The sequence below is a fragment of the Nyctereutes procyonoides genome, unplaced genomic scaffold (assembly GCF_905146905.1).
Source record: "Nyctereutes procyonoides isolate TBG_1078 unplaced genomic scaffold, NYPRO_anot_genome, whole genome shotgun sequence".
Taxonomy (NCBI): domain Eukaryota; kingdom Metazoa; phylum Chordata; class Mammalia; order Carnivora; family Canidae; genus Nyctereutes; species Nyctereutes procyonoides.
In genome coordinates, this window is record NW_026575047.1 from 30,340,943 (window position 1) to 30,359,966 (window position 19,024).

Here is a 19,024-nt window from a genome sequence, read left to right on the forward strand (position 1 = left end):
GGGGCTGGGATCCCTGGGTGGCGCAGCGGTTTGGCGCCTGCCTTCTGCCCAGGGCGCGATCCTGGAGACCCGGGATCGAATCCCACGTCGGGCTCCCGGTGCATGGAGCCTGCTTCTCCCTCTATGCCTGTGTCTCTGCCTCTCTCTCTCTCTCTCTCTCTCTCTCTCTCTCTCTCTCTCTCTGTGACTGTCATAAATAAATAAAAAAAAAATTTTTAAAAAAAAAAGCTACTAGGGGCTCGCACCCCTTGCGGGCGGTGTCGGCCTCGGCCGGTGGGGGGGAAGGAAGCAGGGTGAAGGATCGTTGTCGTGGTGGCGGTGGCCTGTGGCCTCGTTCCCCCACCCCGCCCGTCCCCCACCCTCTGTCCAGGTACCTAGCGCGTCCTGGCTCGGAGGTTTAAAGACCCTTTGGGGGTCGCCCGTCCGCCTTGTGTTGGGGCAGTCGGGCCTGCGGGGAGAGTCCCCTTTCCCCCAGACTCCACCGCCCCGGCCCCGCCACCCCGCATCCCCGGTGTGTTGTGGGGTGGGGCGGGGCAGGTGGAACACCCTGGGCGCCTGTGGAAAAAAAAACAACAATAAAGCTACTAGTAACATTTCAGGGGAGCCTGGGTGGTTCAGTCGGTTTAACATCTGACTCTTCATTTCAACTCTGGTCTTGATCTCAGAGTGCTGAGTTTAAGCCTTGCTTATGGCTCCACCGCTGAGTGTGGAGCCTACTTTCAAAAAACAAACAATAAAACTATTAGTAACATTTGAGTACAAGTCTTTGTGTGTACAGTTTATTTCTCTGGTAAATACCTAGGAGTGGAATTGCTAGGTCATAGGGTGAGTGTATGATTAACATTTTAAGGAACTGACTTGGAATTTTTCAAAGTGCTCATACTATTTTCCAGGCATGTATGAGGGTTCCTATTAATCTGTATCCTTACTGAGGCTGGACATATTAACAATCCTTAATTCTTTATAGTAGCCATTCTAGTGGCTCAGTGCTGTCTTGTGATTTTGACTGGCATTTTCTTAATGACATGCTGGACATCTTTTCATGTGTTCATTTTTCACCTATATCACTTTGGGGAAGTGACTGTTCAAATCTTTTGCCTATTTTTAACTAGGTTGTTTGTCTTACTATTATTGAATTGTGAGATCTCTATAGTATATTCTGAATATAAGCCTTTTATCAGATGTGTTTTTCAAATATTTTCTTCTGGTGTGTGGCTTGTCTTCTCATTACAGACGTTTCTTTGAAGAGCAAAATTCTAAAATTTGATCAATTTCTAAATGATTCACGTTTCTAGTGTTCCATGTAAGTAATCTTTGCTACCCAAGGTTATAAATTTTGTCCTGTGTTTTTTTTTTTCTAGATGTCTTGTGTTTTGAGCTCATATGGTTGCTCTGTGATCCATTTTGATGAAGTTTTATATCTTTTATAAGTAAGGTTGAGGTTTACCCTTTTTGCATGTGGATATCTACTTGTTTGGGAACTATTTGCTGAAAATACTATTTTTTTCCTTGTTAAATTACCTTGGCATCTTTGTAAAAAATCAGTTTTGTTTTTTATTTTTATGTGTGGGTCTACTTCTGGATTCTGTCTTCCACTTTACCTATATACTCATCCTTTTGCTAATGCCATACAGTCTTGATTCTTGAGGCTTTTTACAGTAAGTCATGAAACTAGGTAGAAGTTCTCATTTTGCCTTTTTTTCAACAGTGCATTTAAAAAAAAAAGAAATACAGAGTTTTTTATTGACTATATCCTTTGAAAGCTCATTTATTAATTCTATTGGTTATCTGGTAGGTTCCTCAAGATTTTCTTTTTTTTAAATTTTTTTAAAGATTTTATTTATTTATTCATGAGAGACCGCGCACACACACACACACACAGAGAGAGAGAGAGAGAGAAAGAGATTGAGGTAGAGACACAGGCAGAGGGAGAAGCAGGCTCCATGCAGGGAGCCCGATGTGGGACTCGATCCCGGGACTCCAGGATCACGCCCTGGGCCGAAGGCAGGCACTGAACCACTGAGCCACCAATGATCCCCCTCAAGATTTTCTACATAGATAAAAATATATCATCTACAAATAATATAATTTTATGTATATAAATAATATATATTCTTTTTCCTTTCCAATCTGTATGTCTCTCTTTTTTTTTTCCTCTTTGTCTTACTGCATTGGCTAGGACCTCTGGTATGATGTTGAATATGAGTGCTCTGAGCAGACATGTTTCCCTATTTCTAGTCTTAGGGGGAAAACACTTAGTCTTTCACTATTAAGTGTGATGTTAACTGTAGGATTTTGTACATCAGGTGGTCTCCTAGTTTTAGTTTGCTGGGGGTTATCGTGAATGGTTATTTAATCTTGGCAGATTCTTTTTCTACATCTCTTGAGGTGATCAGAGTTTTTCTTTTTGAGTTTGTTAACAAAATTAATTATGGTAATTTTTGAGATGTTGAATGGACCATGCATTCCTGTGATAATCCACACTTGATCATGATGTATTATCTTTCCAATAGGTTGCTATATTGGCTTTGCTGGGGTTTTGTTAAGGACTATTTGATCTGTATTCACGATGGATAATAGCCTAAGTTTCTTGTCTCACAATGTCTTTGTGTGGTTTTGGTATCAAGATACCTTGTAGGATGAACTAGGAAGTATTCTCTCTTTAGTTTTCTGAAGAAGTTTGTGGAGAGTTGGTATTATTTATACCTTAAATGTTTGGTGGAATTCACCAGTGACCTGGAGTTGCCTTATTAGGATGGTTTTCATCTATGAGTTCAGTTTATTTGGTAAAGGCTATCTATCTCTTCCAGTGTGTTTTACTAATTTTTGTCTTTAAAGAAATTTGTATAGTCATTTTACAGTTTATATAAGTCAAGTCATTATGCTCTATACCTGCATATAGTTATATAATGCTGTGTGACAGTTATATCTCAAGGAAATTGGGGAAAAAAGAAATTTGCCCATTCTGTGTATCAAGTATATTGCCATGAAGTTGTTCCAAATATTCTCCTATACCTGTCTTTTTAATTTCCATGGAATCTATAGTGATATGCCCCTGCCACTTTTTCCTGATATTAGTTGGTTGAGTTTTATCCTCCCCCCCCCCATAATAACCCCGGCTATAGGTCTATCATTTTTATTAAGCTAAGAACCATATTTTAGTTGAATTGATTTTTCATTTGTCTGTTTCATTAATTTTTGCCTTTAGGTTTATTATTATCTTTTGACTTCATAGTTAATTTCATAAAATTCTATTTAAGCATGTCTTCAGCTGCATCCTCCAAATTCTGATGTTATATTTTTCATTTTGTTAAAAATATTTTATGATTGCCCTTATTGTGATTTATTCTTTGACTCATGAATTATTTAGAATTGTATTTTTTAATTTCTAAATACCTTGGCATATTTTCCAGATATTTTTCTTTTTTTATTTAAACTTTAATTTTAATTTATTTATTTGAGAGAGAGCGAGCATGCATGAGCTGTGGGGAGAGGGAGAAGCAGACTTCCTGCTGAGCAAGGAGCCCCATGCTGAGCATGATCCCAGTATCTTGGGAGCCAAAGGGAGATGCTTCACCTGCTTCACGGAGCCACCCAGATGCCCCCCCAGATATCTTTTTCTTTTCTTTTTTTTTTTTTAATTTTTATTTATTTATGATAGTCACAGAGAGAGAGAGAGAGAGGCAGAGACACAGGCAGAGGGAGAAGCAGGCTCCATGCACCAGGAGCCCGACGTGGGATTCGATCCCGGGTCTCCAGGATCGCGCCCTGGGCCAAAGGCAGGCGCCAAACCGCTGCGCCACCCAGGGATCCCAATTTTTTCTTTTTCTTTCTTTTTTTTTTTTTTTAAGTAGGCTCCACACCCAGCATGGAGCCCAACATGGGGCTTGAACTCACGATCCTGAGATCAGGACCTGAGCTGAGATCAAGAGTCAGTTAATGACTGAGCCACCCAGGCGCCTCTTGAATATTTTTTTATTCTATTTTGCCTCCTCTTGGCTTATTAACTATCTCACTTTGTTTCATTATTTTTAGTGGTTCTAGAATTCACAATACATATCTTCAAATTTGCAACTTCTACTTTCAAGGAATATTATATACTTAATATGTAGTATTAAGGGCCTTAAAATATTGCACTCTGAGTTCCACCAGTTGGGTAGTTGTCTGTTTTTCTCATATACATTACAGACTTTGCCATACATTTTTATTTTTGCTTTAAATAGTTAATTATCTTTTTTAAAGACTTTTAAAATCAGCAAGGTCCTTGCCCCCCACTTTTTGGGTTGGTGCTCATCACTCCTGCATGTAGCTCCATTCGTCTTTGGCTCCTCTTCTGCCTCAAGGACTGCTTGTAACAGTTTTTATAGTACAGGGAAGCTTCTGTTTGAGAGCTTTTCTTTTGCTTTCATTTTAAAAAGTTATTTTTGTTTAAAATTCTTTGGTCATTTCTTTGCTGGCTTCCCCAGTTTCTGTTGAAAGCATGTTGTCATGCTTGTCTCTGCTCCTGTGCATAGAAGGGATGTTTTCCTCTGCCTGCTTCTCAGATTTGTACTTCATTGTTACTTCTCAGCCCTTTTTAATGTGTCTTGGTGTGGTTGCTTTCTGTTTATTGTGCTTTGGTTTAGAGGAGTTTTTAAGATATTCGAGTTACAGTCTCATCAAATATGGGAAATTTTTAACTATTTCTTTATATAATTTTTTTTTATGATAGTCACAGAGAGAGAGAGAGAGAGAGAGGCAGAGACACAGGCAGAGGGAGAAGCAGGCTCCATGCCCCGGGAGCCCGATGTGGGATTCAATCCCGGGTCTCCAGGATCGCGCCCTGGGCCAAAGGCAGGCGCCAAACCGCTGCCCCACCCAGGGATCCCATAATTTTTTTTTCTGAGACACCATTACCCACATGTTAGACTTTTTAGAAATGCTTTATTTTTTTGTCTTGTTTCTTGCTGTGCCTCATTTGAATTTTTTATTGTTTCAGATTTAATACTCTACTGTAAGATATATTTTTCATCCCTAGAAGTTCCATTTGCTACTGTTTATACATCTTCACTTTCTCTCCTCTCGTGTTTATGTTTTCCTCTACTTTCTGACACATAGAGTTTATAATCACCAGTTTCCGATTCTTATCCATTGGTTGCTTCATTTTTGTTATTTTAAGATGTGTTTCTGGGCAGCCCCCGTGGCACAGCGGTTTAGCGCTGCCTGCAGCCCAGGGCGTGATCCTGGAGACCCGGGATCAAGTCCCGCGTCGGGCTCTCTGCGTGGAGCCTGCTTCTCCCTCTGCCTGTGTCTCTGCCCCTCTCTCTCTCTCTCTCTCTCTCTCTCTGCATCTCTATGAATAAATAAATAAAATCTTAAAAAAAAAAAAAAGATCTGTTTCTCTTGATTGGTTTCCCTCATGGTTATGTGTTGTATTTTCCTTCTTGGTTTTGTCATTGGATGCTGGACATTGTCTATTTTACATTGTTGAGTGCTGGGTTTTGTTATATTCTTTTAACTGTGTTAGACTTGGACAGAACAAAATAACTAAAGTTAAATCTGTGTAAGATGAGTACTAGAAGGTGACACATTTAAGGATGTACTATGTAGTCATCATGGGCTATTTTAAAGGGCTTCATTTCATCCCTTGTCACCAGGAAATGTTACTTTCCAGGTTCTTGGTTGTTGTTCTGAGTCTATCCTGTGTGTCAGGCAGCATTGTTGGTGCTAGTGTACAGCGGTGAGCAGGACAGAAAGGGTCCTGCTCTTGTGGAACTGATCTTCCAGTGATGAAGACAGGTAAAAACAAAACAACAAAGAACAAGGGAAACACCAGGATTTCATGTAGCAGTTTGTGAATAAAAGATTAACAGGAGTGACTAAGGTCAGTCATTTGAACAGGGACACTTTGGCGCCAAGAACCGACTGTTAACTAGTAACAGAAGATCAGCTGCGTAGATCTGGGAAGGGAACACTAGAGTCCAGCCATGGGCAACTGGGGAGCCCCCACTATCAGGCCGGGTCAGCTGTAGGAGAGGACTTCAGGCTGGACACCCTTGAGAGAGGCTCTCTGGGTAGCAGAACAGCTATTGAGAAGCTGCAGGCCAAGGCCTGACAGGCTGTCACGGGAGTGGGTGTGCTCAGTCCTGCTCCAGCCCAAAAGGCCAGTCGCTGCCACCTCTGTGATGTTCCTCCAGCGCCCCCTGCCGGCCAGGCCCCTGCATGATGCCACTGGCCAAGCAGCTATGTTTGCTGGGTGCTTTGTTGGTGCACACAGCAGGGCAAAGAAGAGTGGATGTGGGGCAGAGAGAGAGGCAGGAATGCTGCTACCTGGCTCCACCCGACTCCCTGCTGAGGTGTGACTGAGAATTCTGTCAGCCTGTCAGGCTGTTCACAGATTGAATGGATTAGTAATCTAGGCAAAGACTTAGTGAAAGAAAAGCTTTTAAATGTGTCCTAGGAAACCTTGAAGACGGGTAAGAAGTTTAGAATCTGCTTCTAAGTGGCATGGAAGGTTCTGTGCAGGGGAGTGACAGGGTCTTACTTTCACCACCACTCTGGCTGCTGCTTGCAAAAGGGCTGTGAGTGTAGATGGAAATGGTGGACTGGCTGGGAGCAGTGGAGGGAGAAGCAGGAGTGAGCTGTGCATCTGCTGAGCATGGGAGTCGCATGGGCAGCCTTGCTGTCTGATTTGAGGGGGCTGGAGAAGAGATGAATCCTCCTTTGTGCAGTGCACTGACCTGCTGCTCTTGGGGGACAACCTGGTTCTGCCAGCACTGCTTTCAGACCTGTCGAGCCCTTCTAGTCGCTGTGGGTATTAGAATCCTCTCACTTTCAGGTGCTCTGGTCCCATTTACCGAAAACCTGAGTGTCACCGTTCTAAGGGCCTTCGTGGATCACCAAGGGCATGTCATGGGGTGGAGGGCAGTGGTGCTTATCTTGCTTCCTTGGCCCTCCCAACTCTGCCTGGCTGGAGAAGGGGCTTTGGGCCAGAGTTATTCAGGGGAGGTCTCCTTTCTGGGCTGTCTGTGAGTTCTCTTTGGTGACCAAGGCCCAGGGTCCTAACAGGTGTCCCACAGGTGAGTGGCTCTTGCTTATAAGAGGCCCTCCTTTAGGTTTTCCTAGACCTCAGTGGGGAATTTGCACCAGACTGTCTGCCATGGAAGGAGGTGTGACACCTCCCACCCCTGCTCTGCCCCCTGGTGTAATTCTGGGACATACTCACCCAGCAGGAACTTTTTCAGGTGGAGCTGTTTGCTGACGCAAGCCCCCTGCCCCCAGCCTGCCATGTAATAGAGGCTGCTCCCTCCCATGTCCATGTGCCCAAACTCCCAGGGGGCCCCTGACAGGCCTGGTTTCCCTGTGCTTCATCTAATAGGCGGCTGGGGTGGTGCCACGGGTGTCCAACCCCTCTGTACAAGCACCCGGCAGACACCGCAGCCTCTCAGGTCTGGTCTCTGTTCTGTTTGTGTGTGTGCACTCCCTTCAGGGGCTGCTCCCCTGGCTCTGCCCTTCTACTTAGGCTGTTGGAGCGATGGCTTGGGGCTAGCTACCCTGTTAGTACCCTTTCTTCACCACGGGGATCATCTGTTCTAGGACTGGAGCCCACACGTCTGTGTTGTAATAATAGAGTCCCTCTCAGGTCCTGTCCTGAGGGACAAGGTGCCAGTTGGGTGGGTGTGGGGTCATGTCCCAAGACAGGAGAAACCAAGATCGGAGGGGGGTTGGGTGGGTGAGGGCAAAGATTGTATTTATGTTACCTTTAATGGCTGTTGATGGGACCTTCTAGGGGCTTTTGGGTCCAGTCATGAGGGTTGGAGCTGGCATGAGTGTTGGGGCGTCACTTGGAGGAGGCGCCCACTGCGCTGATTGTTGCATGTGCTGATTAGGACCCTGGTAGTGGAGCTGCTCTTTTCTAAAGCATGAAAGAAACTTACTGTCTTCATGAGATTGTGGTAGAACTGTCCGAAGGTAAAAAATAATTGGTTGGAAACAAAATTCTTGAATGCCCAAGAGAAAGTTATGCTGATGATGTCATTGGAGATCTTGTCAGTGTCTAGGTTTAAATTTGTTTCTAAAAGGTATTTTTCTGACATGTTAATAAATTTGTACCGTGAACATTTGAATATAGTTTATTCTGTTCTCTTTTTAAAGCAGGGCCAAGACTTTCTTCTTCACTCCCCTCTTGGTGGGTCCCAGCCGGAGGCAGGCGGCGGGAGGCTAGCCCTCGGCGCACAGACACTGCCCTCAGCGGGGCTGGGCACTGCCCCCTCGGACGCCGCATGCGCCTGTGAGGCCTGCAGCGAGCGCAGGTACCGGTGTGTGCCCGTGGGATGGATGGGAGCAGGGCCACTCTGACATGCTCTGAAACTGGAACAGGAAAGGAGCCATTTCCGTAAAGACAGCAGGTTTTTGAGCCATCCCTGAGTCTGAGGAGCCTGGTGGTCACGCAGAAGAACAAGATGGATGTGGATCTTTGGGTCCCTACTGAGGGCTGGCAGGACCAAGCTAGTATTCAGGGAAAGGAGGCAGAGCGAAGTCATTAGAATCTGAGGCTGGCCTGCTGGAGAGAGAGCTGCCTCTTCCCTGGGAAGCTGAGCAGACTGGCACTGCAGTGACTGCAGGGCAGAAGGGAAGAGAAGCTGGGACTTGGGGGCTCTGCGCTCAAGTCATCACAGGAGCTGGTGCAGCCAAGTGGGGAGCATGGGCTTTGTGGGGAGTGAGAGCTGCCTGCTGGGCACCCCGAGATGGAGGAGACCATCAGCATTCCCGACAGGAGATGCTAGGTGTGCTTCCCCCTGTTGTGTGAGGAGGGTCTGTACTCTCCTGGGGATGGGGGTCTGGGGGACCGGGCAGCTGCAGGCACCTGGAGCTTGTGCTGGTCATCAGGCCTCCCTGTGGCCATAGCAGATGGGAGCCAGCTCCAGGAGCTGAACAAGGTGGAGGGTGCTGGTGGGAGTCTGTCCCCCATCCCCTCAGGCTGTCTGGAGGGTGAAGGGTGACCCAGACTGTCCACTAACCCTGACCTCCTTGCTCTTGTGCCGTCTCACAGAGAGATTTCGGCAGAGACGGACCGGGAACCTCAGCAGCTGCAGAACTATTGGTCAGAAGTGCGCTACATGGTCCGCTGCATTTACCGCCAGGCGGGGACCCCACTGGCCGACGACCAAGACCAGAGTCTCGTGCCCGACAAGGAGGGGGTGAAGGAGCTCGTGGATAGGTACACATTGCCCCCTGCGTCATGTCCCTTCACCTGCTGCCCAGGAAGCCTCCCCTCTGCTTGGGGTGGGCTTTCCTTTCAGGATCCAGTAAGCTCGGCTCCACTTGCTCAACCCCAGCTGCACAGCCAGTCTTCAGCAGAGGGATTGCCAAAAGCAAGCCCTCTGGGTAGAGTTTCAAATTCTAATTCTGATGAAATGCTAATTGCCTTTTTAATAAAAATGAATCGACATGTTTCTCTCATTTCTTAGTGTAACAGACTGTAACACAACTTTCCAATCTTTATGGTGCTAGGGATGATGCTAAGCACTCTCTCAGGCAATCAACCCAAGGAGGACAGGCAGTTATCCCATTATGGGGGCAAGAAAGCCTGACCTTCTGAAAGGTCAGGTAGTTTGAGAACGTGCACGTAGTGTGAGTGCAGAGCCAGCTGTCAAGCCTGTCTGTGTGGGTGTTTCTCAGCGAGGAGTGGCTTACAGCTGAGTGTCTGTTCTCCAGCAGACACCTTGTGCCCAGTGACAATACAGAAGTTGAGATGGGCATCATTTTTATTCTTCTTTAGAATTTGTAACATCTTTTTCCCTCTTTTTTGAGTGTTCCAAATAAAAGGAATGCATTTGAGCTAGACATTTCAAGGGTCAATTCTCATTTTGGTTTGTTTTTCTCACGTTTTGAATGGGGGTTTTAGAAACCGTTGTTTTCTGTACAGCACAGTTTATCCTGGAGCAAGGAGTAGTGCTTGGCCGTGGGTCCTCTTAACAGGTGGATGAATCAAGCCAGTGTCTTTGGGACTTGACTGGTAAATCCCCAGTGTTACAGGATATGGCTCCGGGTGGTAGGTGTCTGTTCTGGAAGTTAGGTTTCCTAGTGTGTGTGAGGAAGAAACATGGGACCTGCCATTCAGGCATATGACTTCATAGACTACCAATGCTTAGGAAGCTACTGGAGTCAAATAAGCAGTCGAAGGAAAACACTTGGCAGACACTAGTACCCATGAGAGCTGTTATGGCAGAAGGTAAAGGTGGTAATGGGAATTGCTGAGGTTTGGGAAACAGCATCACCCTGTTAGTGAAATACGCTGTTAAGAATGTGGAAATGTTACGCCTTTAGCTGAAAGTGTGCCTGTATCAGATATGCTGCACTTTCCCTTGTCCTTGCATCCAAGAGTGCTGTTGTCTTTGTCGTTTGTGGGCTGATAGACATCAGGAGAGAGATGTTTGTAAAGCCCGTTTCTGGAAGCCTGTACAACTGGTGGTGATAATTCTTGCCTCCTCTTTGTGGCCCTCTGTGTCCCACACGGTCCTGCTCTATGCTGCCCTCAGACCATTCATCACTGTGTTCCAGCTGTGCTAGCTTCCTGCCATTCCTCTGCTGGCCACACTTGTTCCTACTGCAGGGCCTTCAAATTTGCTCTTCTCTTCTTTCTGCAGTGTTCTTCCTTTCTCAGGGTTGTTTTTTCTCCCTTCCATTGTTCACATTACTTTTCAGAGTCACCTTCTCAAGAGGCCACTCTCTCTAAGACCCCGGGGGCCTCCCTGCCATCACTGTTTATCCCTTTGCCTTCTTTTTTATTATGTTCCTGCCATTACCCAGAATTCCATCATCCACTTGCATATGCCATAAGCATCATGAGGGTGGAGAGTTTGTTTCCTTAGCTTCTTCACTGCTGTGGCTTTGCCATCTTAGAATAGCCTTTAGCGCACATACAATGGTGTTTGTTGAATGTATATGTGAATGAGCCACCATAGCATCTTTTAGCATGTTCCTGCCTCTTGGTCATACGACTTTTTAAAAAATCTACTTGCAGAAGTACCACATGGCCATTTCATTAAATTTCTAAGATACAGAAATGGGCAAAGAAATAAAAAATAAAAAAAAGAAATAAAAAATAAAATGGATGTTTAATTGGCCATGCTAAGAGGCATCCAGTCTACTGGAAAGTTTGGTTGTTTCTCTGTCATTTGAGTTTTCTGTGGCATTCCTTTAACAGATGAAATGCATTCTGTTTCACAGGGTAGTTGGGATTCTTAACACTAAAAAACTGATAGATCTTTCTGAAATGTACTGAACCCAGTGGAAATTCCATAAGTCTTTCTGTTTTCTGGCCACGTTGTGTGGAAGGCTTCCTATGCCCTATTGCTAGGTTTTAGTCCCCTCTTGTTTTTATAACAAGGGGGTGCGCTAGCATAAAACTGGACTAGATGGCACTATCCATTCTTTTCTCTTGACCAGATGTGGTGCCCTGAAGGTAAAAGGATCCAGGAACTACGGAGAATCTAGGAACCACAGCTTGATAGGTTTCACCACTCGTGTCTGATAAAGTGCTGGCCTTGGGTGCTTTTTCCTGATGGCTCCTCACAGCTGGGTCCTGTCCTTGCCCCAGTGGTCTTGGGTCTGTCTGCAGGCCAGTGCCAGTTTCAAAGTGCCCAGTTAGAAGTAGCAGCCACTTTAGTAGATTAGTTCCAGGTTAGGAAAAACATTCATAAAAATGTTAATTGCTATTGTGGCCCTGGTGGAAAGGCACATATTAATTTTTTCCCTTCTCTTCAATTTAGAGATTTTATTTTATACATTTTCATTGTTTTTTTGGTGGGATAACTGAAAAAGAGACATATTGCTTCTACGGTTTCCTCTGATTATAAAAATAATACAAGCCCATTTGGGCTATATATTGAATTCCTAGGAAGAAGGACAGAACAGTCTACTCTAGTCCTCCAAGCCAGGTACCACCTGTGCTGGAATCGTTGCTTTTCACCTAACATACGGGCATTGAAAATGAATTGTTTTCAGTCTCCTGTGTTTTTAATGGTCCTGTGGTTGAGAAAGTGCATTCTTCTCAAGACAGCTGCTGAGGTCCTGGTGTGGACACTCTGCCACCTGCTGGCCACGTGAGTTCCAGTGTTTTACCAAGCCCGTGTGGACTTTGGGGTTCAGCTGAATGATTAACTCAGTGATTACTTGAGTTGGTACATGTGAGACACAGTGCTAGTACAGAGTAAGTTTGGTGTAAATACTGAGCTTTGTCAGCTGATGCGCTGTGTGGAGCAGGGTGATGGCACCTCTCACAGGTTGTTGAGAAGATGGTACTTGTTGCTATTGTTGGATGGGTGCCTGCAGCTTGCTGGCAGAACAGTTCCGCAGAGGGCTGTGTGTGGGTGGGTCCCAGGTGAATGGTGATGCTGTCTTCTCTGTGCAGGCTCTGTGAGAGGGACCCCTACCAGCTGTACCAGCGATTGGAGCAACAAGCTAGGGAGTACGTGCTGGAGATGAAGGTCCGACTCCTCCGGCAGCTGTCGGCAGCATCTAAAGTGAAAGCGCCGTCTGCCCTGCAGGGCCCTCCACAGGCACACCAGTTCATCTCTCTCCTCCTCGAGGAGTATGGCGCCCTCTGCCAGGCAGCACGCACAATCAGCACCTTCCTTGGCACACTGGTAAGAGAGAAAGCCACCTTCCTCCAGTTCTGTCGGGCAGAAGTCTAGTGGATGACTGTGGTCGCATGAGGTGGTGCTGAGGCTTGTGTGTGGTGGGTCTTGTGCACCGTCATGGGCACCCCCTTTGCGGCGTTCAGGCATGAAGGAGAGAACCTGAATCCTCTCTCCCCCCTTTCTCTTCTCTCTGGACTTTGCGGTGGGATGAAAGTTTTGCATGGACTGATATCTGGGTGACACATCATGGGAATACAGTGTGGAGATCTTGAGGCCTAGGGAGTGAAAGAGGGGGACAACATGAAGTGAGGACCCATGTGTGTGTTAATAGGGAGAAAAGAGAGATGGCTTCTGTCTTAAGCTGTTAGCTCTGTTGTCAGTGTGCACACGGGCTTGCTCACAGTCCTTGATCCCACAATCCATCCCTGGATTGACAATGGGTTCACAGAGTCAGGTCAGCACCCCACTGGTAGTCCTACTGCAGGAGACAAGCAAGTGTGTCCTCATGGGTCTCTGACCACTTCACAAGGTAAGTTAGCATATGTGGGTAGGAGGCAGCATGTCATAGAAGCATGGCCACTGGAAACCAGCCAAGCTGGGTATTGGAACCCTCAGGCAGCCTCACCAGCCGGTGCAGCTCCTGCTTGCAGGGAGGCCGTGCTCCCCAAGAAACCCGTCATTCATGCTTTCCAACTGCTAGAGAAATACTGATTTGCCAATAGTCTGTGGAGTTGTCATTACCTGAATTTTGTTACTAAATGATATTTCATTGGGCTAGTTTTGGGTACTTTCTTACTGGTAAAACTATGTTTTGAAACAAATACAGTAACCATTATTTCCTGAGATTTTAAATACAATGGTCTTTATGTGATTCTAAAATTGATAGACCTCCTGCTAGGAAAATTTATAGATGTCCAATTTTGCAAGTAGTTTTGGGCCTGGGGCTCATGGACTTCCTCGGGCATCCCTGCAATAGACCTTGCCATTTTGGTAAGTGACTCTGACAGCCTCCAGGAGAGCGTGCATTGTGAGAAAAGGAGCTGCTAAGTCGGGAGGGACTACTGTCTGTGCTTCAAGATGAGATTCTGGGATTGAAAGCCCACCAAGCAGGGCCAGGCAGGCCTCCGGTGCCTCAGTCCTTCATGTCACATCTCACACAGCTCTCCTTCTTCTGCCTCGACTTACTGAAAGTACTCATTCCTCAGCACCACCTCCTCTGGGACAGCACCCTTGGACCTTCCTGAGTCTGCTGGGAGAGAAGCTCGCCAAGGTGTGAAGAGTGTCACTCTGCTCCCTGAACCTCGTGCAAAGCAGTGAAGAGCACTACCACTGTGCCCTGGATGGTTCTTAAGCCCAGGCCCTCTGCAGGCAGTTAGAGGGGAAACGCAGTTTTGAAGCAAACAGAGATTGATTTGGACCCTGCTTATTTGAGCAAATTCTTAGCAATTTACCTAGAAATATTTTCTTATGGTTTGGAAAAAAACTCGTAAATGCTCAGAACAAAATATAGTTGTTTGATCAGTGATTTATGTCACTTTCACTATATGCAGAGGTACTCACTTTGGTTTCCAGTGGTACAGCAGACGAGGCACCCTGAACTCTTCCTTCCTTCAAGGGAAACGACGGAATTATCAGATAACATAAACTGGATAAAAGCTTTTACAACATATTGCTGAGGTGGCATGAAAGGCAAGAAGCCTTGGGGGTGAAAAACAAACCGAAAGCTGGAATTCTGAGAAATTGGTGCGCTCCAAAGCCAACATTCACTCCAAGAACTTCTGACCCTGAGAGACACAGGAGGTACAGCCCGAATCCCACCCTGGGTGGCATCGGCACGCAGTTTTGGGCCACAGATGGCCACCTCCTTGGTGTGAGGGTGAAGGGGAGGCCCTGGCACTGGACAGACAGCAGGGGTGTGGGCCCATTGTGATCTTGGGGTGGGCGGAGGTGAGGTACCGCCACCCAGAAATTTTGTCATTATAAGCCACTGCCCCCTAGGTTTGTGGTTTCAACAAGTGCTATTGGTGGGGTGTGAAAACCTCCCAGGCCCACATGTCATTTTACAGTGTCAAGACTGTCAGTGAGTCAGGCAGTGCACAGATGCTGGGCTGGGCATCATCTTAGGTACCAAGGTACCCTGTCAGGCCACAGAAACTAACCATGATTTCTTGTTACTGACTTACACTCAGTCTGTAGAAATTTCCTTAAAAGGGCAGCCCGGGTGGCTCAGCGGTTTAGCACCACCTGCAGCCCAGGGCGTGATCCTGGAGACCCGGGATCGAGTCCCACATCGGGCTCTCTGCATGGTGCCTGCTTCTCCCCCCGCCTGTGTCTCTGCCTCTCTCTCTCTCTCTCTGAATAAATTTAAAAAAAATTAAAAAAAAAAAAGAAATTTCCTTAAAAGTCTCTCTTATGGTTGGAGTGTTCACATGACGATCCAACAAGATGACAAAATTATAACAATATCCTTTTAGGCCCACGCAGTGATCTTTGTGGTATACAGAGTTAACAGAGCTAAGTTAAAATGCAGTTAAACCCAGGGTCTCAGGACAGTAGTTCTCAGCATTTTTGGACTTAGGGCCCTTTCAACTTAGAAACTGAGGACTCGGGATCCCTGGGTGGCACAGCGGTTTAGCGTCTGCCTTTGGCCCAGGGCGCGATCCTGGAGACCCGGGATCGAATCCCACGTCGGGCTCCCGGTGCATGGAGCCTGCTTCTCCCTCTGCCTGTGTCTCTGCCTCTCTCTCTCTCTCTCTGTGTGTGTGTGTGACTATCATAAATAAATAAAAATTAAAAAAAAAAAAACTTTAAAAAAAAGAAAAAGAAACTGAGGACTCAGAAGGACTTTGGCGCTTGTAGATTTTATCTATCAATATTTGCTGCATTGAAATTAAGAGAAACTTAAAACTATGTATTAAATCGCTTTTAGAATAATAAACCCATCACATAACACAAATAGCACATATTTTTAAATAAAGAACCATTTTCCCCAATATATTTAGTAAGAAGAGGAGCATCATTTACATTTTTGCAAATCTTAGTTTCTGTATCCATAGGGGACACATAGATTCTCCTAACTGCTCTGCACTCACACTGTTGTCATAGGGTGTTTTGGCTGAAGTTCTTGAAGAAAATTTTGCCTCACACAGATTTGTATTTGGAATAGGGAAGAATATCTTAATAGCCTTTTCAGCCATTCTTCTCTAAGAGTACAGCAAAGCCTGAGTGCTTCTTAACGTGTGGTTGCAGTGTAGAATCTGAAAGCATGTCCCTGAGCTGACCACACTCTGTTACATCAGAACCAGTGGTGCAGCCAGCCCACGCTTGGAATGGATCTGCCCACACATGTTTTTCGAGCATCGTACATTGGTCATTTGGGATATACTGGTTCACCAAGTAATTTAGTGCAGACCTTCCTGATGATATTCAGTAGAAAAAAGGACCTTTGTTACTGTCACCATTGATCCTCATCAGAATGGAGAAGCTTTAAAGCCACAGTGGCAGATGCAAGTTTTCCAAAGTTCTAAGTTTTGCTTAGATCTTATAATGGCCATAAATCATATCATTTGTTTTCCTTAAAGCAAGCAGCAAGGTGGCTTGCTGCACAAACCCTTCCAAGTCATTCTCTGCTAACTCAGCTGGCTTCTCTGTAAACAACATCCCCTGTTTTTCTGAATCTGTGGAACCCAGAGTACATGTAGACATAGACAGGTATTTCTAAAAACATGACTTTCATGGGAAAAGCCTTTGTGGCTTTATTCTACACTACCCTGGGGATCAAACAGGATGATAGGGTCACATTTTAAAAGTTTATTTAAAATATTAAAATAAAACTGGACTACACTTGGGCTGTGCCTTCCACCATTTATTTAGAAATTCCTTGCCTGGCTGCAGTAATGAAATCTAAATTTCCATCCATGAGGACAGAAGAATCTTGAATATCCTAGTATTTCTCAAGGTCTGGTATAGAACTTGATTCTAAATACCTCCTCTTCTTCCAGACCCCCAAAACCCTTTTTGCAGTTGAATGTAAGAAGTAAAGCTAGTTTGGTTAGAAAAGCCTCAGTGTGAGTCAGTAGCGAGCTTTTTCTCCCTGCCTCTGGCTCAGGCAGCTCTGAGTCTCAGCCCCACTCATGCGCAGGCACCACCTGTCCTAGCAGCTGTGAGTGCACACCGCTCCTTCCCCCCACAAACTCCCATCCCCATGGTCCCCCAGCCACATCAGTCAGCCTCTCTAGGCAGTTTCTGGCCTGCAAATGGGGCCTGGCAGCACCCAATTCAGGGTTGTCAAGGGCACTGATGACGTGACACTTGCAAGTGCTAAGAACACTTCCTGCAAGCACTCTCGTGCCTGTGCATGTTGTTATCCCAAGTTGATTTTAAGCTGGGAAATGAGTTTGGGGTTTGCTGTTTCTCTTGCGTGCTTCATTTCAAAGTATGATTTCAGATTTCATTTATTTTTTAAAAATTTTAATATTTTATTTATTCATGAGAGATGGGTGGGGGCAGAGACACAGGGCGAGGGAGAAGCAGGCTCCATGCAGGGAGCCCGATGTGGGACTTGATCCCAGGACTCCAGGATTGTGCCCTGGGCCGAAGGCAGGCGCTAAACTGCTAAGCCACCCAGGGATCCCCTCAGATTTCATTTAAAAATGCCAAACATCTTCCTAAGTCAGCCTTCACCCAGTTCCCTGTAGTAACATGAGCCCCAAGAACCAGAGCTGTGTCCCACTCCACAAGTAGGCAGGCAGGCAGGGACTACACACTTCAGCCCCAGAGGCTTATTGGGGAGCCCAGGCAAGCCCGCAGCTCTCCTGAGCCACCTCCCCGGAGCCCGCCCTCAGCCAGCTGGGGGACTGGTCTGGCTTGCTTTAGCTCCTGCATGTTCTTTGTTATAGAGACAAAAATTGGATCACTGCCTACTCCTCTGTCGCTTGGTGACTCCTGGAGAGCAGGGACCTACTGGATTAGTCTCTGTCCTTGTACCTGGCACGGTGCCTGCACAGAGTGGTCTCTGCTGACGTCTGTGACACATGATGTGTTCAACGTGTTGTCTGTGGCCACGTCCTTATCAGATTCTTGGGCAACTGTTTCTCATTCCAGAAAATGGGCGGAGTTTATCTGTTCCCAGGCCAGCTTTCCTGTATTGAGTAATGGCAATGAGAGGTGCTGAAATGCACATCTCAGAGAGTGAGAGCAAGCTCTGAAAACTTGGGCAAAAGTGTGGGTTTGAGGTTCTCTGCCGGTGTCACAGCTTCCTTGCAAGGCCTCTCTCTGTATAGGGTGTGAGCAGAGGACTGTAGGTGGCAGAGCTGGCATACTTTTGTGGTGGAGTGGTGCCACTGGTGTGCATTCAGCACTGTTTCAGCGATGCTTGTGCTCAGGAACAGGAAATGGCCATTTTAACTGGTTCTCCTAGCCTCCACGCCAGCCAGCCGTTGGGAGACAAAACAGTGGAGTCCTAATGTGTAGATTGTTTACTAACGTCTCCAGGTGTGATGATTTGGATTCAGTCTGGCTAAATTGTAAAAGTAGTCACCCTGAGTTCTCCATTTCATGGAGTGTTGCTACATACTGTTCAGTGGTTCCTCCAGTCGTCTGTGGTTTAGGGAAGGAACATCTAGCCAAGGATGTAAGATGACTGAAGGACAAGTAGCTGTATAGCCGTACTTCCAGGTGGAAGCAAGGATCCCCATGAGCATATGCTCGTAGCAAGATCTGCCCCTAGGAAACCTTGTTGTTGAGGACAAATGGATGTTTCTTCTGATGTCATTCTCTGTGAGGGCCAGGACACTCCCAAATGTTTAAGTTATCTACAGTAACTGATGAGTTTGCCTTTATTAGGGAGAGGACTTGTCCTCTCACAGCATGTCACTAGTGGAGAAATGATTTGCATCTATCAGAATGGGAGATTTCTCAAGTTAGGTGAGAAAATGAGTGCCCTCTGACATCAGGATTTGTGTGCATTTAAATGTTTGAAGAGTAGGGCTTTTAGTACATTTGGGAGCACAGTTGTAAGGAATGACTGTCAAGGGATCCCTGGGTGGCGCAGCGGTTTGGCGCCTGCCTTTGGCTCAGGGCGCGATCCTGGAGACCCGGGATCGAATCCCATATCGGGCTCCCGGTGCATGGAGCCTGCTTCTCCCTCTGCCTGTGTCTCTGCCTCTCTCTCTCTCTCTGTGACTATCATAAATAAATAAATTTAAAAAAAAAATTTAAAAAAAAAAAAAAGGAATGACCGTCAAATACATGCATTTGTTTCTTTCTCTGTCCCTTCTTCATCTGTGTGTGTCTTAGCCCCTTTCTGTGTGTGAGGGATCTGGAAGGGAGGAGAAGTGGGGTCCCATGTGCGTGTGGCAAAGGTCTGCATTAGGGTGTATTCTGGATGTGCAGGGAGCAGC

At 46.1% G+C, this 19,024-nt stretch overlaps 1 protein-coding gene across 2 annotated transcripts in view; it reads left to right on the plus strand.

Moving 5' to 3' along the window:
• The window catches only part of FAM193A (family with sequence similarity 193 member A), a 167,617-nt gene that overhangs the window by 84,004 nt on the left and 64,589 nt on the right, over positions 1-19,024 (plus strand). Inside the window, exons 3-5 of one of the 2 annotated variants that reach the window (XM_055326148.1) lie at positions 8,134-8,291; positions 9,032-9,199; positions 12,395-12,629. In XM_055326148.1, the coding sequence (XP_055182123.1) occupies positions 8,134-8,291; positions 9,032-9,199; positions 12,395-12,629 (561 nt within the window). The remainder of the gene's footprint in view (positions 1-8,133; positions 8,292-9,031; positions 9,200-12,394; positions 12,630-19,024) is intronic. The other variant, XM_055326149.1, reaches the window with a different exon arrangement.